This window comes from Melospiza georgiana, chromosome 17 (genome assembly GCF_028018845.1).
Source record: "Melospiza georgiana isolate bMelGeo1 chromosome 17, bMelGeo1.pri, whole genome shotgun sequence".
Taxonomy (NCBI): domain Eukaryota; kingdom Metazoa; phylum Chordata; class Aves; order Passeriformes; family Passerellidae; genus Melospiza; species Melospiza georgiana.
The window spans coordinates 13613962-13638689 of record NC_080446.1 but is presented as its reverse complement, the minus strand read 5'-3'; the positions used below and the strand labels follow the sequence as shown (position 1 = coordinate 13638689).

Below are 24728 nucleotides of genomic sequence, written 5' to 3'. Positions count from 1 at the left end.
TCTGGAGTGCCAATTAGAGCCCTTTTGCCAGACAGCAGGGACAGGACACATCTAATTTTAGATGTCTGCATGGCAAACCTCTGTCACTGACTTGGGCAGCCCGAGCTCCTGCTGTCAGTGGGGGGAGATAAGAGCTTCCCAGGCACATTTCATCCAACCTGTTCCAGGCGTCTGCTACAGGGTGAGGTAACTGACTCCTGGAAGTCTCTGCCTCTCCCCACCAACCCTGGAGGAGCCCAGCCTGACAAGCTGGGCTGGAGATGTTTACATCGCGTGTGCTTTCATGTGCTGAGGACATGAGAAATTACTGGAGGGAGAGAAGATCATTACCAAACAGTGCAAATCCCTTTACAAATCTCCTTTACAGAATCAGCAGCAGAAAATATGCATTTGATTAGTTCTTTTAAAATTCACACTCTTTTAAGCTCTTTAGGAAGGCAAAAAGTAGGGTGATGGTACACTTCTGTTATCACCCTGGCAAAGCAGCTCCAGAAAAACACTCACCATGTTACAGCTCCTTCCCTTTGTTACTCCCCCAAACTTCCTTACACTGGGTTGGCTGTTCACTACACATTTTAAGTTAGTCTTTAAGCTTTTATAACGTTTACATTCACCCCGAACACTTCTGTGCCAGCAGCTTTTTCATAGTTTTGTCCCATCCCTACTTTGCCCTTGCTCACAGCCAACTGGCAGCCAACTTCTGTTTTCTGATTCAATCAATGCAGTGTTCTTGCCATTTGCAGTCCTGCTGAGGCTTCATCCTGAATTCAGGCATCCAGAGACCAGACAGCTAATCCAAACTAACCATCCCACTCAGCTGTAGTCCATGGAGAGTGATAGTCCCTTGGGGACATGTTTCATCACAGCTGTTTTAGAGCCTGGTGTCTGGATGTGCTGGTTCACACTCAGGCATGGCTGCCCCTACTCCATTGACTATTATTCCATGCCCATGATTATTCCAGGGCACACATTTAGCTTTTACATTACTTAATTTAATTTAATCCCAGGGGATTTTGTACATAAAAGGCTAATTGATTACATCAACTCTCCAGCCAGTTTTTCATTCCCTGGTTGCCTGTGTGGAGTTCAGTAGCTCCAAGGTGAGCTGATCTCTGCTCCTCTGCAGTTCTTCACACCTTGTGTTCTCCTGGTGTGTTCCTAAATGGTGCCTTAATTCATATAGCAATGTCTGCCTGTACTGTTCCTCCAAAAATAACTACATGATGCATTTGGGAAGCTGGAATTAACTAATCCCCAATAAGCAGCATGTGGGCAGTATCATCATTCACACAGCACCAGACTCCTAAGGCTGAATGTCCTTGAAGGATTTCCAGGGAGATGCTAAATGAGCATGTGAAAGATTGCTCCTCTCGCCTGCAGCATCTAATGACCAAGATTCCTGCTGGGATTCCTACAAACACCATGACTCTGTGTGTCAAGAAATAGACTGTTCTGGTGTAGCAGAGCCAAGCTCCCAAGAAATACTAAGGAGGAGCATTATCTGTGGCTCAGGGATGAGTAAGTTTCTCTGCTGAGTCTGATTACCCACTTGGGATATTTGTGTTTCATTATAACTGACAATAAGCAGCGTGTTTGATTTGGAACAAATTTTAAGCAGGAACAAGTTCCAGCATCTGCATTTCCACTGCGAGCACAGTGAGGGACAAAACAGGTTAGAGCCTGCTAGGCCAAGGGTGGGGACCTCTCTAGGGACGGGAAGAGAAGGGGAGAACAGCAGATTAATCAGTTACAAGGAAAAGGAAGGAGCAGCTTGAAGAGTTGATATTCTTCCTCTTGCAAAAGGGACGCTCTGAGCCCCGAGTACCAGGTGTGTGTGTCTGGGGAAGCCGGGCGAGGGAGCTGGGAAAGGCGGCTCCTCCCCAGAGTGGGAGGCTGTACCTGGTGATTAAGGAGTTGAGCTTATGCTGAATCCTGGAGGAACCTGTTGGGAGGAGCTCAGGAGCGCAGGAGGGGCAGAAACGACGTGAAGACGGACACAGGACTAATCCAGCAGGAGAGACACCTCTCGGCATCAGCAGCTCCAGTCATGTTCAACTACCTGGCAGTCGAGGTGAGGCCCCAGCTCCCCCGCAGCTACGGGAGCCAGCAAGGGGTGTCTGGGCCACTGAAGAGCCGCCTGGAGCAGCTGAAGAAGCCATGGTGGAGGGAGCCCACCCCGCTGGTGCTCCAGCACAGCGAGACGGCCAGGCTGGCCATCGACGCCTTCCTCGAGCAGGGCGAGCGTGGCTACCTGAGCGCCATCGCCGAGGAGAGGGAGCTGCCATTTCTGTCCGCCTTGGACATGGAATACATCAGCCATCAGAGGAACCAAAGCTTCCCAGACCCCAGTGCAATGAAAGACAAAGAAGCTGACCCCGGTGATGCGGACACTGGAGACAGGGTCTCCCTCAACTCTGAACTGACATCGGGCACCTACTTCCCCCTCATGTCAGACGTGCTCCCTCCGGAGCTGGAGCTGGGCTGGCCAGGGACTCCTCTCCTCACGCTGTCTGGCCAGACTCAGGCCACTGTGATTTTCCAAAGAAACAAAACGAACAGCATTAAGGATCTGGTCCGGTCTCTGATCAGCCGGGCGCGGACGGTACGTACAGAGCTGTGTCCCTGAGGGGAGCCCTGTGCCACAGCGCCCGGGGCTGCTCCCACACCTGTGACCACACGCTCCACGCTGTCGCTGCTCTCTCCATGTCTGGCATGATGGCATTGCTTTTCCTGCAGCAGACCTGTAGCTGCTCTGCTCCTTTCCTTCCTTGTCATTTCTTTCTGCCTGGGATTTCACATCATGCAGGCAGTGCCCTCGCAGGTTCTCTGTGTCTACAGCTCCAGGGATGCACAGCAGTCCCAGAGCCCAGTGGTGTGCAGGCAGGGCCTGTAGTGTCCCTGGCTCTGTGTGTCCCTGGCTCTGTGTGTCCTCCCAGCTCTCCTCCCTCTGCACAGCCAGGGCTCTTCTCCAGCCCTGGACATCATTTTAAGCTGGACAAGACAATACCACTGGTGAGCTGCTGTCACAGAGAAAATCTCAGAATTTTTTGCTTGTGTTGGAAGGAGCCTTAAGGACAATCTCATTCCATGCCCTGCCATGGGCAGGGACACCTTCCACTATCCCAGGCTGCTCCAAGCCCTGTCCACCCGGGCCTTGGACATTACCAAGGATGGAGCAGCCACAGCTTCTCTGGGTAACCTAGGCCAGGACCTCACCACACATGACCTGAGTAAATTTGTGGGACTGAAAATCCCTGCCAGTGGTTTGAATTAAGTTGGAATCCTGTCTCTTAGGTTTGATGTCTGTGCCTCCCCAGGGATGAGTAAGATCAGCCCATTTTGCCCCATTGCACAGTTTCTGGCGTGTTATTACAACCCTTGGATGTAATAAAAACTGGATGATTACAGTGCCTGCCTACCAAGCACAATGCTGGCATGAATTTATTCACTCAATTATGCTGCTTGTTGTTTCTTTCGCTTTGCCACTGTACTCTGTGTGAAAGCAGCAGCTCAGACAACTATCTCAGACACATTTTCAGCTTTTTGTTCTCTTCATGGTTCTTTTCAGCTGTTTCACATCAATCTTCTTTTGTAGTATTTGTGTTGAGTTATTGAAGAAACATTTAGAGCAAAGTTCACTTTAACCAGTCCACTTCTGGCAGTTCCTCTTATCACTCCAGTAGTTTCCTATTTAACTTCAGTCACTCCTTATATTCATTGTTGCTTGTGTAAAAGCTGGAGATAAGGAATCACCTGGATCACTGCAGCTCAAGTGTGTTCTTCTATAACCCTCAGCTGAGCTGAGCAAATGAATTTGTGTATTCCCAGCAGCTCAGATTGCTGCACAGCATTAAAACATCCTCAAAGAGCCAGATATCAGTGAAGTTTGGGTTTGATATGAGGTGAATGGGGATCTTTTTTCTTTTGCCCAAAAGACCATTTTGCCACATGAACTGCTGCTCAGTTGTAAGCAGCCCTTGCTAAATGCCTGAGCTTCCACTGCATCTGATAGGCAATTACAGGAAGTTTTGGTCCAGGAAATAAGTGACAAAAAGCTTTGTTTGTCCTTGCAGGCAGCTGATTCATGGTAGCTTAAATGATCTGAAACGTTCTGTGATACTGACCCCATCCTTGTCAGGAGTGGGGATTAAGGCACAGTCATGGTAGAATGCACAGAGTAAATGACTACCAAGAAGTGTCCTCCCCTCACTCAGCACGTGTCCCGGATCTTCAGTGATATAATGATCCTTTAAGCCACAGGAAAAACATCTTGCTGCTTTCTCACTTCACAAGAACTTCTCAGTTTCTATGGGCAAGTTGCCTGGGCAGTGGCTGCTTTATTGTACTTTCAGTACATTCTGAGCTTGTTGCTTTCTTTGCTTGGGTTGACAAAGACCTGACAATCTTCTGCCCTTCATGTTTGAGCTGGAGGTTTCCCACAGTGTTTTTTACTGTTGTGCAAAATGTGAGAATGAGTTTTTAAGTATCTTACTGATTTATTACTGGTGTTCTACTGGCTTTTGGGTTAGCAGCTCTAGCCAGTGCTTCCCATGATTAACTCTATGATTGATGGCAACTCCAGCTCACTCACAATCTCGGTTATCCATATTAAAGTACGTACTGAGTCATTTTGCTCAACAAACCATCCAAAAGGATGTTACTTATGTGTCTAATTGACAAAAGAGCTACTACCAGAGGTAAAAACTTCCTTTGCTTGAAGTGCCAGTATGAAACATTTGGAGAACCGCCTGGTTATGGGTTTGCAGCTGCTGTTTCTATGTTTCCAATATTTTTGCCACTAGAATTTTAGCTGTTGTCATAAATCCCTCTTTTAGAGAGTTTCTCCTCCCATGGGGGACACAGTGCTGGTGTGATGTGGGAAAGATGTTGAGATCCCCAGCTGCTTTTCCCAGGTCCTGCAGCCAAGGAGGTGTGTGTCTTGAAATGCTGTTTGCTTCTTCCCGGTAGAGTCACACAGAACAACATCAGCTGACATCTCTTGCAACAGCATGTTTGTGCTGACAAATTAGCAAAAGGAGCATTTGTTTCATGGGTATCTTTGGCTGGTGAGGTTGGTCTTTTGCCTTCGCTGTGTTTAGCCAGTTCTCTTTGAAGACTGATGTTCAGATTTGAGCTTTTCTCTTTGCAGACATAAGAAGATGCAGCACAGCCACACCTTTGCCTTCATTTGATAATACTATTAAAATTTTGCTCTTGCTGGATAAGCTCCAATCTGGTTTGAACTGTCCATGCTGCTTTTTTCACCCCTCTTGTGCCCCTTGAACTCTGTCTGTGCCTGGTGGGAGAAGGGTCCCTGATGGTCCCCAGGGAAGCAAGAGATCAAATGGCACCACTGCAGTAATGACCCAAACCACACTGCTATTGGCAAATACCAGTAAAACCAGCTGTGCTGGTTACAAACCAGACAGATGGCAAACCCCAGTGGGGATCTGGTAAGTGCTGTAATTCCTAAAGTGATGACTCCAGTAATTGCTGAATTGTGAGTTTCCAGAAGTGCGTTTGGAAATGTCATGGTTTAACCCTACAATGGCAAGGTGTGAATCTTTTTAAAGCCTGTGGGGCAGCTGTGTCTGTAACATCCTAACCTGCCAAGGCCAAGCCATGGGCTCAGAGGTTGGGGTGGGCATGGTAAGGAGCAGGGATGCCCCGAGCCAGCCTAGCAGCCCCCACCACTGACACAGAGGGGCTGGAGGCACTGACACAGGTTTAGGTTTGTATGGTCTGACTGACTTGAATGCCCAAAGCTTTAAATGTGAGACATGAGCTGTTTGGAGCCTGAATTGCAAATGGTACTTGGATACTGAACTCCCACTGCTTTAGGGAATTTGAGGGGGAAAAACTTCCAGGGTCTTCTTCCCCCAAAATTTCTTGGCTTTGGGGTTGATCTGATGTTATTTTAAGAGCTGCCTGCTTTGATTTCCAAAAGGGTGTGCTGATCTCAGAGCCCTTATGGATACCCACAGTTATAAAGAGCAGCCCCGCACAGGCATCTCCCCCTGCAGGGAGGGCACAGCCTCCCCTCTGTGCCCAGTGCAGCACACAGGGGCTCTGTCCTTCCTGCCAGCACCGGCTGTGCTGCACACTGGGAGCACTGGGAAGGAAGGTGTGAGCAGAGCTGCAGCCTGCTCCACCTCCAGACCAAGCCAAGACCCGCTGTGGAAAGGCTGAGTGTGACGATCAGGGCTGCACCCAGCTTGCACAGGCCGGCCCTGCTGCCTGGGGCTCTCTGCATCCAGCCTGGCATCGGCTGCCACGGTGACTCTGTGCTGTGTGTGCCGCCTGCTCAGCCCCATCCTCGCACGGGGAGCACTGAGGCCCTAGCAGTGCTGGTCTGGGCCAAGGATCAGCCTGAACTGTGGCAACCAGCCCTGCCAAAGCCTGCAAGCACTGGTAGAGGAAAGCAAGTGGTGTGGATCTCCTGTGCATCCCAGGTACAGGCCTTGCCCCTCAGCAGGTGGGATCTGGGGACAAAGGAGCCTTGGTCTTCCTTGACTCCATCACACTGACTTCCCAAGCAGACAGACTTCCCCAAGACAAACCTGCCTCAAATCTAAGCTTGAGATGAGCTCAAATATCATGAGGTGAAGTCTGGCTGAGAGGGACTTGCCTGAGGCTTTACACAAGGTCTGGGCTATCGTTTTTCATGGTGCTTCATCGTCAGAGGATGTGTGACCCATCAAAGAAATTTGGCTAAATTGAAGTTGGCCTTTGGCTGCAGGACAGCGTGGAGAGATGTGGCAAAGTCCTTTTATACTGTGAGTCTCAGAGGTACCTTATGCAGAGAGACCAGCAGCAACATTAATTTGGGAAGTTGAAGATGCTTCTCAGTGCTTGCAGAGCTCCTTCAGGCTGACTCTGGTCTCTACGAGATGGGCACGTTTCAAGAGAGGAGAAGTTTGCCAAACCCTTGAAGGCTTCTGGGAAGACAACACTGGCAAGGGCTACAGAAGAGGGGCTCTTTGGGGTCAGGTTCTAGAGCCTGTATCTGCCAGGGCCAGGGTGAGAGGGTGGAGATGTGGTTTTGGCCTGGACAGCAGGAATGATTTTTAGCTCTTAACAGCTGTCTTGTGTCCCACATGGATGTCTGGGATTGCACCATCCTCTGGGAAGGTTCTTCCCCAACCTGCTGTGGTGAGCTGGGCCTGGGGTCTCCTGCAAGGTATTGAGGACCAATGACAATGTGTTGGGCATCATCACAGGGATGGGTTTTGGGGACAAAACAGAGGCACGGTATCTTTGTCCATCTGCAAAAGGGCTCAGTCCTCAAGGGAGCAGGAATCAGCCTTCTGACATTGCTGTCCTCTCCCCTGTGGCTCCATGCAAAGGTCTCTCCATGGCCGGGACAGGCTGAGAGCAGCCAGCCCCCAAGCAGAAGACTGGGCTGGAGAGCACAGGGAAGCTCAGGGGCCCTACTCTGCCTGTGACTGCTCTGAGGCCATGAGTGTGAGCCTGGAACGAGGCAGATTATTAATGAAAACAGAGCAGAGGAGCTGCTGGGCAGGGAGCAATCTGGGCCAGTGTGGCAGTCTGGAGCACAAATCCAAGGACAGTTAAACTTGGAGCTCCCCTCCTCTTTTCTGAAGCTATTCCCAGTCAGCCCCATGCCATGATTGCAATTTCCCCTGTTCCTATTTACAGCTTGAACCACTGCACATGTAAAATCTGACCTCACTGCCATCTGCTGCATTTAGCTCTTGGTTTGAAGGTGAGCAGCAGGTGAGCAGCAGTGGCAGAGGAAGGCTCACCCTGCAGGGGTGAGATCCATGGGGTGATTTGGACTATGGAGAGCTGCATTTGTGGCCATGCACGTAACACAGGCAGCAGAGGTGCTGGAGCACAGGCTCCCTCCTCGTGGGGGCACGATGGCAGCAGGGCTGACTGGGTTTTCTGTGCCAGGTGTGGTGCAGGGCATGAGCACTGAGAAGCAGAATAGGTTACTGGAGCTTCACTCCCAAATTTAGTGAGCTTTGTGTCATCTTTGTTTGGGCATTCTCTGCCAGGTGCAGAAACACAAATCAGGGCTATACACCCAACTTACCAGCACCAGTTACCTTATTCACTATGATATGGTAAGACTTGGACCAAAGTACTTGGGCAGTAGTTTTACTGTTTTTTTTCAGCTTTTGAAAAAAAGTTTGGCTGATGGTAAATCCTCCCCTACCCTTTTCCATCATGCAGTGTGTTCCCATCTGCCATGAGTTCTCAGTGTTAACTGCTGATGCTTCAAGGTCTGAGTCACCAGGTGCTCTGCACCCTCAGGTGCAGTGACAAATTATCCTGCTCAGCAAGCGCTCTCCTGTCAGTTCCTGCCTTCTCCAAGGCATCCCCCTGACCCTGACAGTGACAGCCAACAGATGGATCCCAACATTCACTTCCTCATCCAATTAAGGGTTCCCTCAGCGTTGTCTGCTGGCAACTTCATTCCCTGAGGAACAGAGCAACAGGGTCTCCAACCCCATCTGAATCTATTTATGCTGATTTCCCTTCATGCATTGTTCTTGTTGCAGGTCATTCCATACTTTGGATTGTCTGGTCTTGGGTCAATTCACATGTAGTAACTGCTTGTCATCATTTACCTTCTGTTTTCTGCGTTTTCATTCCAGATTTTGTAGAATTCATGTAGCCATGATATTCTGCTGCCTCCCACTATCTCACAGTGGGATAGATTGCCATGGTCTTTTTCAACCTCATTCTTTAAAGAACTGACAGTTCCCTTTAAAATTCTTTTCCTATTTTAAACTCCTTTCTTGAAGACCTTATCTTCACTTTATTGCGATACATATATTTTTATTTTTTAATAATCTTAGCATTATTCCTTCTTCCTCCTGTCAGGTTTCATACCTATCTCTTGCATCCCTGGCTGCATGAGCAGGAGTTCTGCCAGCAGGGAAAGGGGAAAGGGGAGGGATCCTTTCCACACACATTATTCTCAGATTTTGTCTAGGCACCCCTAGGATCTAAACTTGACACGAGGATTTGCACATACTTTATCACAGTACCTTCTCCCTCACCTGGTAGTGTGTCTGTCTTGAAAAAAAAATGTACTTTTTTGTATTAATCTTAATTAGTCATGTAGAGTCACTCTTGCTGATTGAACAATGATTTTGCTCAGTCTCAACTCTTGTTTATATGCTTTATTCTTGGCATATTATCTTAAGGCAACACATACTTGTTGGACCACTGAAATTCAGAGTTTGTGCATGCGTTACCCTTTCAGCTATTCCTTTCTGTGAATAGCAGATGAGACAGGAGGTACCCAGGTGGGAATTTTCTTCACAGTCATTGAAATTTGATTTTAGCTGCCACAGCAGGGTAAGGGCTGTGGCAGCTAACCAGAAATTAAACTAAATTCTGGACCTTAAACACAAAGGTCCAGAATCATCTCCATTCAGGTGGCCACGGCACCTCAGTAACTCAGGAGGTTTGAATAGTTTATAGCACATAGTTTAAAGCACAATTCACTTGGGCACGAGATTTCAACAATCTCTTGTGTTTCTTTCTCTCCACACCTCTTCTCTCCTGGCCAGGTGATAGCAATTGTGATGGATCTGTTCACAGACATGGAAATTCTGTGTGACCTGCTGGAGGCCTCAAGCAGACGGCACATCCCCGTTTACCTGATCCTGGATGAAGAGTACTTGAAGCATTTTGTGGAAATGTGCAATAAAATGGCTCTAACTCAGGACAGCTTCCCAGTAAGTTTTCAGTCACACACTGGATATGATAAACAGGTCTTGGAATTTATAAAAATTATGTACCCTGCATTCTGTTCCCCCTGCCTGGTCCCTAGGACTCATCCCTTTCCCCACAATCTATCCCTTCCCTCCCTGTCCCAGGCTAGGGAACCAAGGCTGTTTGCTCTAGGAAATTGGGATCTATCTGGAAGCACAGAGGAAGGCATGCAGGAGACTCCTAGTCCCATATATGGATGTTTTATGGTCCTCATTTCAGTTTTCCATGCAGTGAGTTGCTGAACACTTTGCTGGGCTGGTGCAGAGATGCAGGGGGAGGCCTGGAAAATTAGTTTATGTGAACCTGTATCATCTGGACATGGGGGAAAAGAACACAGCCCCTGCTCTAGGACATAGAATTGCAAGACTAAAATTGCTCATATTCAGATCCCTAAATCCTCAGGGATTTAAATTCTGCCCAGAGCTCCTGCAGGGCAATAGCTGGGAGGGCAAGGGAAGCAGTGAGTCCCCTCAGATGTCCTGCTGCAAACCCCATCACTTCCTTCTGCTGAACCCACAAGTTAAAAATCTCACATTAAGCTTTGCTTTTAGGCTTTGCAATTCAGTTGTGAGCCCATGATTTGGATTTATGAAAATCCTGATTCCTGCTCAGTGGGTGCCCATCACCCAGCATGTGGTGCCCAGAGCAGATAAACAGTAAAAATGAATGTGACAGTGCCATAAGCTCTCTTGGGAACTTGCAGACTCAGAGATGCACCCCTGTATCCTGCTGATCCCCATTTCTGGCCACCACCTCTCAATGGAAGTTGATTTTTTGTTGTCATTTGTTATTCCTGTAAGGTCAGCGGTGCTGGCTGTGCTCCTTCCCTAGGTGTGCAGGATTCCCTGGAGCACTGACTCCACTCCAGCCTCCAGTTTCATGGGTTTTCCCTTCATTTTTGTGGAGAACACTTGGAAATTTTCCAGTTAGCTCAAAGGTATTCCTAGCTAAAAATAAGCTAGGGACAATGCAAAAACAATGTTTTACAGGATATTAGAAATAGATGCAGTTAAGGTGTCTTAGTTTCCCCTGATTGTTAACCTGTCTACACAAAGGTTAATTTACAGAGGCTTCTTTAGAGAAGCACTCAGTGCTCTGGTCCAGTTGACAAGGTTGGACTTGATGACCTTGGATGTACTTCCCAATATCAATGATTCTGTGATTCTTCCACCGTGCTGGTGAAGCTCTGTCCTGTCTTGTTTCTTACAAGCCAGACCCATTTCATCCTGACCCTTGAGATGGCAGCTCTTGGGGAAAACTCCTCCTTGCTGGAGCATGTTTGTTTTCATAAAAAGTTTCCACACTGAAGTGACCCGGTGCATTCAGATGAATTCCATCTCTCCAAAATATATTTTATTCCTTCTTGTCCAAGAGGTAGCCATTGTTAAAATTAAAATTAGAATGAGTTTATATCTGTGGAGATGTCTGTGTCTCTTTGTTATGCCTGATGTCATGTCGTGTGCTTGAAGGGTAATTAACACCTGCTCCCCATTCCATGACTCACTAGCAGCTCTCCATCTGAAGTGTCTCTCACCTGATGCACCTGTGCAGTCCATTACCTGCAGGCTGAATACACATCTGAGTGGAATGAGGGTACATATTTTATTCCTGCCTCCAAGTTGTGACAGGATGTGGCAGTAAATCTCCATTTGGAATAATTGGTGACAATTTGGGTTTGAATGGGGAATTTGGTGTAATTGCTCCTCCAGCACCTTAGTTCTGAAAACAACATGTGAGTCTGCTGGTGGCAAATTCCAGTGCTGAGCATTGGAAAATCCTGTGTGGAGCACTGGCAGCAGAGACAGCAGAAGCCTTAACTTGGAGTTTTCAAACACCTGTCTGCTGAACCTGGAGCTACTGTTTGGATGGAGCAAGAGTAGTACCCAGGTGTCTTTCCTGCAAGACTTCAGGATTCTCATCTTGTGGGGATTATTCAGAGTCTGGATTGACAAGAGGAGGAAGATTATGATGGAAATGAACCAGATATCAAAAACTCACCCAGCCTTGGAAAGGATAATGGGGGTGAAGAAATACTGTGGTGGCAAATTTATGGAATTTACCTGAAGTTGTTTTAATTTCTCCAGGAAGGAGGTGGGGGGGAGGAAGCTACTCCCAATGAAAACCAGTATTACTGAAACTTTGCCACTGGAAGAAAAAAATCCCTGTGCTGAGTGGCCACAGGATAAGGTGAAGACCTCACCAAGTATCCAGTGTTATCTTGGTCTGAATCAGCAACTTGTGGTGTCATTTCAGAGGATCACAGGTTCATGCAAGTTGGCAGGGACCTTAGGATGTCATCAGCTCGGCCTCCCACTCAAAACAGTGTCACCTGTGAGGTCACTTTACCTGGTCTCATCTGGCAGATCTCCAAGTGAGGAGACAGCACAGTCTCTCTGGGTAGCTTGTTCCAAAGACTGTCATTATGGGGAAAAGATTTCTCCCTTTTCATGTGTGGCAGATGAGGATATGTTCTGGGACATAAAAAGTCAACAAGTGAAAGCCACAATGTGAAAATTCTGAAGCTTCAACTCTGTACTTGCTAGAGGTTTCCATGAACTCAAGAGAAGAGTGGAAAAGCACATGGAGAAGAGATAATGGTGGGCTTCCCACTGACAAAAACTACAAGAAGCTCAGGAAATCCCCTGAGCAGAAAACAGGGGCAATATTAGGGGCAGCATCATAAATTATTGCCCTCTCCCTGCTGTCACCAGCTGCCATTGCCCACTGCAAGAGAGAGCCTGGATGGGCTCTGGTCAGGAGCAGATTTGCTGCTGCTCCTGCTTCTGCCTTTCTCACCTGCAGACCCTCACTGCAGTGTGGGATCTGAGCCTTTCCCACCTGGCGGTGCTCCTGGAGGGAAGCTCCGCTCCTGCTCGCGGGGACTCTGACAGCAGAAGAAGCCGCAGGGTCCCTGCCCTGCTCCCTGATCACCCCGAGGGTCCCTGCCCTGAGCCCCGTGGGAGGAAGGCGAAGGGGGCACCGAGGTGCCCAGGGACAGCTCTGGAAGGCTGGAAGGGGTGTGGGATGCTCTCTGCGGGGAACACCTGCCAGCAAATCCCTGCTGGTGCTTGTCCCTTGCCTGGCCTGGCCAGAAACCTGCTGGATGGTGGAGGGGCAGTGCCACATTCCCTGAGCACCCGGCTCTGCCAGGAGCAATTCAGCCCCACCAGCTGCTCTAGGGCTTTGGCCATAGCTGGGCTGATGCTCGGCAGGAATGGGCTGCCCACAGAGGGGTCTGCCCGGTCAAGTGCAGGTGGTGACAGCTTGTGACAGCTCCTGCTGTACCAGAGGTGTGACAGGTGTCAGGGGAGCTGGCCTGGAGGGCAGGAAGGGATGACCTGGCAGCCCCAACGAGGTGTAGCCTTGGGGATGTTTATTTACATGCCAGATGTTTGGTTTGGCACTGTATCACACAGAGCAGGTCACTAACAACTTCCAGTGACTGTTCTGCTCTTCTGCCTTCCTCACCTGAGGTGCAAATAACTTCTATTATGGGCAAACACCTTGCGTTATGAAAGAGGCTCCCAATGGATACCAAGAGCCATATAACCCAGTTTATTCTGGGCAGTTGGTTTTACAGGTCAAGATTGTATCAGAGAAGTATTTGCAGTGGAGCACCAGGTCTGCTTCAATTGAGTATAGCAGCTGAAAATGTTAATATAATTTTAAAATGTATTGGTAAAAGGAATTCCTTAAAATGTAGATATTCCTCTAAGTCTTTTTTCATTGAGTGATGTTTTAGTTTTAAGCCTGTAATTGTATAAAATCAGAGCAGCACACTCTATTGATTAGAAACTAGCTAGTTGTTATGCATCAAAATTTACTTAATGCAGAGCCACCAGCTAGTGGGGTGCTGAATATCATTAATAATCTGGAAGAAATTGGATAGTTTTACATATGTCAGAAATGATCTGTAGGCTCATAGGATTCTCCAAAGTTTTTTTTCAAACCAGAATTTGCACTCAAGTGCAACTTGTTAATTTTTGCTGGTTTTTATCCCGTAGAAGCAGGCAGTGTGACAAAATATTTGGTATGTAGGAGCCAAGAAATACTTAATGCCTTGCTGAGTTCTACCTCTCAGAGCAGAGCATGAGCTAGAGGGAGTCCAGCAGTGATGCACAAGGGAACATCCCAGTTTAGCTCAGTCCATGGCCCCTTACCAACTCTCCCTGCTTTGGTTTCAGAACATGCGCATAAGGTGCCTGAGCGGAGACACGTACTACAGCAAAGCAGGCAAGAAATTTGCAGGCCAGGTTCTGGAGAAGTTTGTCCTGGTTGATTGTGACCAAGTTCTTGCTGGTACATACAGGTAAGAAAATATAGCAACTACTATGGCAGAGACTGGTGATACTGAGGAAATATCCTTACCAAAATACCGAATAATGTAACTCCTGGTGCTGCATGCTGGTTCAAGAGCTGCCCTGCATTCACCTCAGTCAGGGCTTTCACAGTTTTCCAAACCTCCATCTTATTCACCCTCCCTGCCCTTTTCTTACCTGAAGTGAAGACCTCAAACTTTTCAGAAGTCTCTCCTCATACAGTGGCTGCTGCATCCCTCAGCCTTTTTAATTCTGTTTTTCTGCACCCTCTGTGACCTCACTACCTCCTTCTCGAGGTGCAGAGACAAGAACTGCATGTGGCCCCCTGATAGGCTGCACTGAGGTCTTCCAGAGGGCTCAAAGATGCCCAGACTCTGGATTGTGATTGTGGCCCTTGCTGGCAGGGGCCAACACTCACTGCATGTTTTAGTCGCTGTGGCACTCTGAGCTAATGATGTCAGACAACTTCCTGAGCTGTTCCAGGTTCAGCATCATACAGATAATTTTCCCCAATGGATACGCCACATTTTTCTTTACTGAAGTTCATCTGCCACATATTTGTTCACTTGCTCATTTCTGTGAGGTTCTTCTGGATTTGCTCACCTTCAGTGAGGTATCCAACCACCTGAAGGACCTGAGGATCACCTGCAAGCCCGGGAATTTCACTGCACCAATCCAGGCCGGAGGGCATCCATGTGCTCATTGGCTCCCTCACCAAACTCCAGCAGGTTGGTGAGCTGGGCTTGTCTTTGCCCTGTTGTCCTTTTCCAAGAGGCTGTGATTCTCCATGCTAGCAGGAATCTTGTTCTTCTCAGCATGCTCTGCATGCCCCAGGGTAGAGGGCAGCTCCAGGGGTGTGTGAGCCTCAGGACTGCACTCAGAGCCCTCTCTGTAGGTGGGATCACAGGGGAACCTCTCAGCCCTTGGCCTTCCTGGTGGTGCTGATACACAGGAGTGAAGCACATCTCAGTGCCACCAGCACCAGTGATGGATGCAGGAAGTTCATTGAGGTTCTCAGCTGTGGCTTTGCCATCACTCTTGTGACATCCAGGCCTCAAATGAGCCCATGATTCCTTCATTGCCAGTACAGCATTTGCGAACAACATACAGCCCCAGTCATCCTGGGGCTTTTTGGTCTGCTCCCTTTCAGCTCTTTTTGACAGATTGCTGCATTTTTACATAGTTACCTTTCTTGAAATTGAACCTCCACATGCTGCATTTATTTAGCTTGGTCTCCACTAAAGAGTTAAAACGGTGTTGTGATCATTCTTACAAACGGGTTCTTCCACTTCTGCCTCTGGAACCAAGTCTTATGCCCCATTCCAGACCACATCCTGAATCACATCTTTTCTTGTGGGTCAAACAATTTAGACTAGTTAATTCTGGCATGTAATCATTTATTGCTTCCAAAAAGTTTTTCTCCATGGTTCATCCCAGTGAAGCATTAACCTGTATGTGTATGAATGGATGAAATCTCCCCCTGTTGCTGCCCATCATAATTTTGCAGCCTCTGTGATCTCAGTTAACATTGTTCTCTACAGTTCTGATCAGAGGATCAGGACTACTGTTCTTGTCCTATATTTTTATTACTAGACTCTATTTAGTTACTTTTCCACCTGCAGATCCTCCCCATGGTATTTTCACACTGTTGAACATTATATGATCCTTCACAAACAGTGCAGCTCCTCAGGACAAGCCTGCTCTGTGAATTTGTTGTCCTGTCAACACTTTTATTCTTCTTCCACCATATCTCCTTGAACGCTGCTCTCCCTCTTCCTTTCTCTCAGTTTCCATCTCTCTGTGAGCACATGCTGGACCCTCAGGCTACCAGTGTCCTCATCAGTGCTGTAGCTTCAAGCTGCACCTTCTCCTCTGGTGTTGACTTCATCATCTCCAAGAGTGGAGGTCTCACCTCATCAAACTCAGGCAAAATGAATGAAAAATGGGAGTATATCGTTGAAACTGGTTGTGTCAAATCTCTAAACAACACGGAGAACAGTGTCTGGTGGCATTTTTACCATCCTAAGACACTGAAAAACAATGGAGTGAATCACAGATGGAAAAGCCCTTTAGGAGCCTTGAGTCCAATTGTTCCCTCAGCACTGCTGAGCCCACAACTAACCCATGTCACATATACTCATCTTTTAAATCCCTCTATCCATCTCCATTGGCTCCAGGGGCAGGGATTGCATAACTCATCAGGATCACTCATTTTCGGATGACTAAAGCTGAGCATGTGTCAGCTGGATTGAACTGTACAGCTGGAGGAACATCTGATTTCCCTGTGGCCCAGAGTCAGGGTATTGCTTAAAATCCAGGTGCAGCTCTCTGGGCCAGTTCCTCCCTGTGCTGTGAAGGGCAGCGACTGGGGGCTCTCATGTGCTCCCTTTCTACAGAGCTCTGCAGAGCTGAAACTTCTGGAATTCTGGAAGATAGAATTTCAGTTAAATAGGGTTTTACATCTTATCCTGTGCTGTGCCAGTAAGCATAGGATGTTCTGGACTAACAGAGAAGACAGTCTCTTCTTGAGGAGTTTGTTCACTTGTCAGAAACACTTTCACGCAGAAAATCAGGGTGTCTGCTTCTGGTATAGTACAACCTGTATAGGAGATATTTAGATTACTGTCCCTGCAGATGGGAAAGCCAGATGCAAAGGATGAGAACAGATACTGAGTAAAGCCAAAGATCCAGAGTGGAACCAGGGGTGTCTCAGGATGATACAGGGACAAGGGTAGGAGTGTTCTTACCCAGCAGCAGGTTTTGCAGTCCAGCAATGCTGTGTGCAAGGATCAGAGGTTTCAAAACTCTGGGGTTTTATGTTGTACGTGCTTATCTATGTTCAGTTTGCTGTAGGACACTCTTTCCCACCGTGTCTGGCCTCCATGATACCCCCTGGCAATGGGTTATGCAGTTTAATTTATGTTTTGTGTGAAGAAGTGGTCTGTGGTGTTTACAGTAGACCTGCTGCCAGAAAATTATATTTGATGTCCCCAAATTCCCACAACCTGGGCACAGAAAAACAGTGTTTCCTATTTACTTTCTTGGCTGCATCCATGATTTTGTCCTCCTCCATTATAATCCCTCGTGTGAATCATCTCTTCTCCCAGTGAAGTATCCTTGGCTTTCCAGTAATTTCTTGTATCCAGAGGTTGAATTTATTGACATTTAATTGTCCATAATTTTGTCACATATTCCTCCCCTTACCATAAAATCCTCTTGCAGCTTCTGTTTATACAGTTTTCTTCTGATTCACAATAATTTTGTCATGAGGTCTGACATGGACAGTTTCTACCGTTTTTTAGTACTTTTCTCAACATGTTGAACAGCATTGATCCCAGTACAAAACTTGTGGTTTTTCAATGGGTAAATGGAACCCACTGCTAGTGTTTGTATTTTTAATCAGCTGCTACTTGTTGGGAAGACTTTCCTTTGTATGTATTTCTTGATCACTTAATTTTTCCAACAACAAAAATTGTCTTTGCTGAGTGACCATGTCAAAATCTCTTTGAAAGTTCACGTTTGATATATCAAGCACATCTGTGTGCTTGCTGCCTCCCTCAAAGATCTGCAAGAGGCTTTTGAGGCATGGCTTCCTTCCACAAAAACATGCTGAGTCTTCAGCATTATGATTATAGTTATTTATGCATCTAATCATTTTACTCTCTATTTGCTTCTACCAGTTTGTTCAGTATGGAAATAGGACTGGCTGGTTTGCAGTTTTCCAGGAGCTCTTTAAAAGGTTCACATTTAAAACTTTCCATTCCTCTGCTACTATGTTCAATATTAAATGATAGGTTATTCTCTGGTTTATAATTGGAAAATCGCTTACTTCAGTTTATGAAGGCTTTCTGCTTTAATATTTTCATTTAATGCACCTTTTAACTATGGTGAGATTTTTAGATGATTTAAAATGTCTTTATTTTGATAGGTACATTTTCTCTGAGACTCTAACATAGCATCTTTAAACAATCTTCTTGCTGCCTCAAGCATTTAAACTTTTTGATTGCTCTTTTAAATTTCTTTTTAATAGCATTCCTCACTTTCTCTTTGAAGTTAAGCATTACTGTTGTGGATTATTTTGGTCCTGAAAGAATATTTGATATGGCTAGGTCATGGTTATTTTTTGCTGAGTGAACTTCCCAAAGAAACTCTCTGAACTGGTAATGTTGTTTCTCCTTTTGTTGGCTTTCTGGTTAGTTTTACCAACAAGTAGTCATTTATAGTGTCTAAAATGCAGTTTTGGTAACTCTCCTCATTGTGGTCCCCATTCAGCCTGGCAGGATCTCCCTTTATCCCTCTATTTTCCTCTGTTTTCTGCCTTCTTAGTATCTCAGCACCCCCCAACGTGGCTTATTTACCATCAGCACTCTGCTCAGAAAGTTCCCAGTACAGCCACCGTGCACTTTTCTAAACAAAGCTTTATTTGTTCAGATGTTCTCCATTGATTCTAATTCCTTACCCAAGTGTCACTGATTTCCATCCTGTCCTTTTATCAGAATACAGTTTTCTTGCAATTGTTTTTAAAGTCAAGTGGGTGATCCCTAACCGTGAGACCCTCTACATATCCCAGCTTTGGTCTGTAGCAATCCACAGCACCCTGCTGTCCATTGGGTCACTCCAGCCTGACAGCTCTGCAACGAGGAGATGAGCAATGAAGAAAAGGATCCAACTATGCAGAAACAGTGTAACTGTCCCTCTGCTCTCACAGGTTTATTCATTGATACAATAAAAACCACACGGAGCTGTGTCGGGGTTTAGCCTGGACAGCAGGGAAAGGCTCTTCCCCAGAGGGTGCTGGCACTGCCCAGGCTCCCCAGGGAATGGGCACGGCCCCGAGGCTGCCAGAGCTCCAGGAGCTGCCAGGGGTGCCCAGGGTGGGGCTGTTGGGGTGTCTGGGCAGGGCCAGGGGTTCGATTGCATGATCCCAGTGGGTCCATTCCCACTCAGGATGTTCTGTGATTCCATGATTCTTTAATTTATTCTGATAAACATATCAGGATAAATTTAAAAAATGCTGTCTCTTGGTACAGATCAAGCACATTTTTGCAGCACTCTCTAAATATGGAAGCCAAGCTCACAGCTCTTATCTTAAACAAATGCAGGAAAATCAGTTTAGACTCTTCAACTCCTATGTTTTCACTTACTAACATGGTATTTCTTCTAAATAAAAGAAAAAAACTAGACTGAGGTATCTAGACAAAGCAATAATCTAAAATCCTAAATGTAATTAAGTATATAGCTATTTAGGTTTATTCTGGGTAACAAGAAATAGAGTGTTTATTTGAGCACTTAAGATATTCACTGTTTCAGCAGGTGAGAAGAACCCAAGGGCCAATAGGAGCTAGAGCTAAACAGGATCTTGAACAGGAAATATAGACTAGAACCAGACTGGTATTGTCAGCCTGAAAGAGAGTTATGTGGCTGAGTTGCCTTAGAGGAGATTAAATTTCCCTGCTGAAAATGACAGATGGCCATGGTATGGTTGTGTCCTGCCATGAGCACAGAGAGGAAGGAGCCCAGTGTTTGCTGCAGGGAGAAACTCAAGATCTGGGGTTGAAGCTGACACAGCAGCTGAAACCAAAAAATGAGAGGTGAAAGTTTACAAGAGTGCAAAATCTTCCACGCATGGCTTCAGGAGAAATAAAACTGAAGTACAGAAGTGTTTGGCAATGGACAGATAAAGTTACATGGGTTTGAAGCTAAAGGAAGCCTGGCATTTCTTTCAAAGAAAGGTGCTTATACTCACAGGTGTCCATGGCCCAAGCAAGAGGAAAGAGCTTTGAAGAGGGATTTTCAGATCTAGCTTGATGAGGACTCACCTCAAGAAAGAAATTCTAATTAAGCAGAAAGGGAGTGTGTAAGGAGTGGGAAGCACAGTGCATCAGCAAGGGAACCCCAGGTGACACACGCAGCAATGCAGTGACATTGCCAGGAGATGAGTGGGCACACCGAAGCAGGGAAGAGCAAGTCCTCAGGTGTGTAATTAAAAAGTGAATCCAGGAGAAAGAGACAAGGTCTGCTGCTGGAAGGATGAATAAGAAATAAGAGATAACAGACATGGGTGCCCAAATTAGTGAGTACATTGCACTGGTTTGGATCAAAACAAAGATGAGAATCAAGGAATGGAAATTATTTCAAGTGTGTTGGGAGCAAGCTAAAAGAGGTTGCTGCAATAAAGGCAGGCTGTTGGTACCTTATCAAAGAAAATGTCACTTGAAATCAAAGGTCTAGTAATGAATGTTATGTGGTACATGCATTTAGCCATGAGCAAAAACAAAACACAAGTTTGTGTTGGCATATGGAAAGCAAAGAATGGCTTTGACAGCCCAAGTGAGAGAAGAGCAATAAAAATGAGTTTGAGAAACTATTGAAAGAAGAAAAAAATCTTCTGCTGCAGATTGGTATCTCGTCTGTTGGAAAGAGCTAAAGCAGAGAGGCTGAGTGTGGAGATGTGGAGTCACCTGTTCAAACAGCTGAGGACAGGCAAAGGCCACCGTGAGACCAGAGCAGTGACAGCTGTGCAGGGGGGCACGCAGCGAACGAACCCGGGTGTCGAAAATGCTGCTGAGACGGAGACTTGTGGAACACCGCAGGTGCTCTTCCCGCTCCTGCCCCGCCCGCACGGCAGAGCCCGGGCAGGGGCTGATGCTGCACCTCCATCTCCCGGCCAAGGGCTGAGCTGCACCGCTCCCGCAGAGCCCGAAAGCAGGCACGGACGGGATCCGACCCTACAGCCGTCCTCTCTGAGTCCTTGTGTCCCAGGGTGATCTAGAACGGCTGTGAGCAGCTGTTTGTTATAGGGGAAAAATAATGTCAGGAAAATCCTGCAGCATGATCTTTTAGCATCCAGGGTGGCCTGCAGCAGGAGGAGCTGCAAAGCCCACGTGGGTGCTGTGCAAGGCACAGCACTTCTTCCTGTCTGTATTCGATTTTTAACTTGTGAACTTCATGCAGTGCCTCATTTTTATACCAGAAATCATTCCCTGGCTATGCCAGTCAGGGAAGAAAATGTTCTTTATCAGTTTGCAGAGATGGGAATAGCCACGGCTGCAAGACCTCATTTCACATCCTGGAAACCTGTGCTGTGGCAAGGAGGGCTGTGCCACCAGGGGACTTGGATGATTCCTTCCAGATCCTGTCATGACACAGAGTGAGCAGGACCTCTTTGGGTCGGCATGGGAAAGTGGGACACAGGAATGCCCAAACCGGGGCCAGAGGCATCAGTGGAGCCAGGAAGTGCCCTGGGACAGATGCCTTTGACAGTGTTGAACCATGAAAACTCCCCTGTCTGGACTCCTGGAATTCCTCAAAGAACTCTCAGGGCTTTCTGAGAGATAACATTCCTTTGCCAAAGCTGCCTTTCAGCTTGTTATCTCATATTTCCTATATGGCCATTAATTGTATTCTTTAGAAGAGTCTCTACTAATTTGTGTATCTACACAACTTATGTCTATCTAATTTGTGAGACTTAATTGTCTATAACATAAAAACCATTATATCACATTAGCACCCTGCCACTCTCCCGATAGCCAGAGCCCTTTCAAGTGGGAGATAGCACAGCCTGGTTAGGAGCTGAGCTATTTCATCCTGGCATTCCCTGGATGCTCTTATGTTGATGATCCCTGCTCCTGCCCAAGTGCTGATATCTGCTCTGTTGATGTTTTCTAATCTCTTCTACAGAGATCTCAACAGGACACTGATCCTCCCTTGTGTTCTGTGCCAAGGGGGCTCAGGGCAGCCCAAGCTCCTGTACAGTAAAGGGATGCAGAGGAATTATCTGAACACTCCTGTTGCACATGCACCATGTGCCTCAAAAAAGCTGAATATTTCTTCTTTCCCCTTTTGCAATATGTGACCCAACCTTTTTCAAAGATGATCTCTCTGGAGCTTCTCCTCTGTCATTTAGCAATCCCAAGGAGTTTCTGGTTTGATCTTTTTCACCCTAATATCTCTGTGAAGGGATGTGTTTGCTTTGAGCCTCCAGGATGTTATTTCTGAGTACTCTTCATGTCATCCACAAAGATCTTTTCTCTCTTTTACTACTTTTGCATTCTTACCTAATTTACCTGGTTTGATATGAAGCAGCAGAGTATTTTTCCCATATTATGTTTCTCTTTGGTGTGTGATTGCTGAGTGTCAACATACTAAACACCAGTCTGACTCAAAACAACTGCAGAGTGCTCAGGGACTGGCCAGGAGCTGTGTTTCCTACTAGAAATTCCCAAATGGCTTTCTTGCGAGCTAAACATTGATGAGGTCCGAAAACACAGTGCCAGTATCTTGTCCTGAAATTACATTTACTTGAGAATGTATTGTCTCATGACAATTGCTCTCCTGGAGCTCTTGTAATTTTACCCAGCTCTTCAGAATCAGTGTCTTGCTTTAGCAGCCAATAACGCAGCCCTCAGCTGGTACTGCCACCTCTGAAAATTCTGGTTTATTTGACACATTCGGTGTACTGGTCCGGTTAGACTATAGCAAGAATAAAAAATCAGCTGATGACTGGGATGACCAGGAGCCTGGGGTCCCACTCTGGAGAGGAACTTCACTGCTTAATCAGAAAAAGGAAGATGAAGAGAATGTGGTTACAATCTGTACCTATATTGGGGAAGAGCTAATTAGGTTACAGTTTGGGCATAAACAAGAGGTAGGGTTAAACAGATAAGGAAAATTTGCAGAGTTGCAATTAATGAAAGTTTTTACCCAGCTAGGGCAAAACCAGTTTGGTTTTAGGGTAGAATGTGATGAACTCCCACAAAAAATCCCAAAACACTTAACTGTGAGGGCAGGGATTGGACTTGTTGAGCCAAGAATTAACTTCTATTGCATTTGGGAATCCCACAGCAATACTTGTAGCAAACATCATCATCCTTCCTGTCCTGAGGTATTCCTGTAGTCTCTGGAGACCTCCACTCCTCAAGGCAGTTCCTCATTTCCTGCCTGCCCAGGCAGCTCCTACAAGCCTATCATGGATATCAGGACATGAGAACACAGCTCCTGCCAAGGCGAGTGAAGAGCAGGGGACCCCGAGCAGAAATCAAACAACCACTTTAGGGTTGTTCTTCTGTACTTATTGATAAGCACATTCATGTCCATGAGCAATCTCACAAAGTGGGTAGGAATCCATCACTGGAATGTGAAAATCCATGCTGGGCATTCTGGCACTCTGTGAATTGAAGTTAACATGTGTTTTGTTTCTTTTCCTGCAGTTTCACCTGGCTTTGCAGCCAAGTCCACACTGGCCTGGTGACCCACTTCCGCGGGCAAATTGTCGCAGAGTTTGAGAAGGAATTCCGGTTCTTGTACGCAGAGTCCAGAGCAGTGACCAGCTTCTGTGTGCCAGATCCCGGGACGTGTCTCTCTTCTTGGAATACCTCAAAAGTTGACAACTGTCTTCTAAAACCCACTCAGGGAAATGATACTGAGACCCTGAGCCCCTCCAGCAGCCTTTCCAATGTGAGCATCAGGAGCATAAAAGTGTCTCCCTTCATGAAAAACTCCAGCTGCAGCGCACACCAGGAAAAGCAAGATTCCAGCTCTGATTCTGGCAATAAGAAGGGGAAGGAGGACACATTCCTGAGGCCCACTTGCCCTAAACAGCAAGACGAACCACCAGACTCGGCAAACAGTCCTCCAAATAAACCCATCCCAGTCTTGTATTCCAAATCAAACCTCATCATAGCAAGGACATTCCTGCAGCCGGAGCCTTACTCCAATAAACCTGGTGACCAGGAGGACACTAAGGCCAGCAGCAGCCACTGCTCCCCACCGAGAGCAGGGCAGCCACTGCAGTCCCTGTCAGAGGGCACCAGCAGCAATGGGAGCAGCCTGAAGCAGAGAGCACCTGTGGCCACCTCTGGGGAGCTGCCAGCTGAAAATGAGAACATGGTTTACGGGGTAGAAAAGAGACAGAGCCCTGGACATGGCCATTTTGACCTTTTCTCCCCATACAACCACCTCAAACGGGATAAAAAGTCCGTAGTGCCTTGCTATGACAAGTTCCCAGAGGATGTGCTGCTGGAAAAGAACAGCGCGTACGGGGCGGAGAAGAGAATGACTCTGGGGCACAGCAAGCTGGACCTGATCACCAAGTACAACAAACTAAAATCCAAACACATACACAGTCGGTTTGAACTCTGACCTGGGCCTCCAGCTGGCCTCTGCTCTGATTTTCCAGGGGCTGCTTTTCCCCGCCAATCATCATGCCTGGGGCTTAGAATCAAAACATTAGTCTTGTTCCTGTTAAAAGGTGTCCAATCTATGTAGATGACTGATTCAGACGAGATTAGCAACTGCAGCTCAAATTTTCAATTACATGATTGTGGCAGGAGAGAGAAAAGCACATAAATATAACCCACATTCTTTTTACCCATTTGGGAAAGAACCATTTCCCCAAAACTTACAGCAAAGCCATTGCTACATCTGGAAACTGGCCACTGAGGTCTTCAGGGTGAGCCCTGGTTCTCTCCATGCTGAGCAATTCCTCTCCCTGTATCCATATGGTGAAAATTAAATGGCCAAAGGCAGGGGGATGTGAAAAATAAAGGAGTTGTTCTGCTGGAAAAAGCTGTGTTGGGTCCTGGTGGAGGGGGTGAGGCCGTGCTGAGCCGTGCCAGGCCAGGAGGGGACAGGGACGTGTCTAGGCGCATGTTTGGC

General features: G+C 46.9%; 1 protein-coding gene across 1 annotated transcript; it reads left to right on the top strand.

Moving 5' to 3' along the window:
* Positions 1–1922: 1922 nt before the first annotated feature.
* Positions 1923–24507, top strand: FAM83C (family with sequence similarity 83 member C). The gene is given in 5 exon segments (XM_058035995.1): positions 1923–1967; positions 1970–2602; positions 9549–9716; positions 13938–14062; positions 23282–24507. Coding segments are annotated over 5 exon segments (1902 nt in total). The 3' UTR covers positions 24213–24507.
* The last annotated feature ends 221 nt before the right edge of the window (positions 24508–24728 follow it).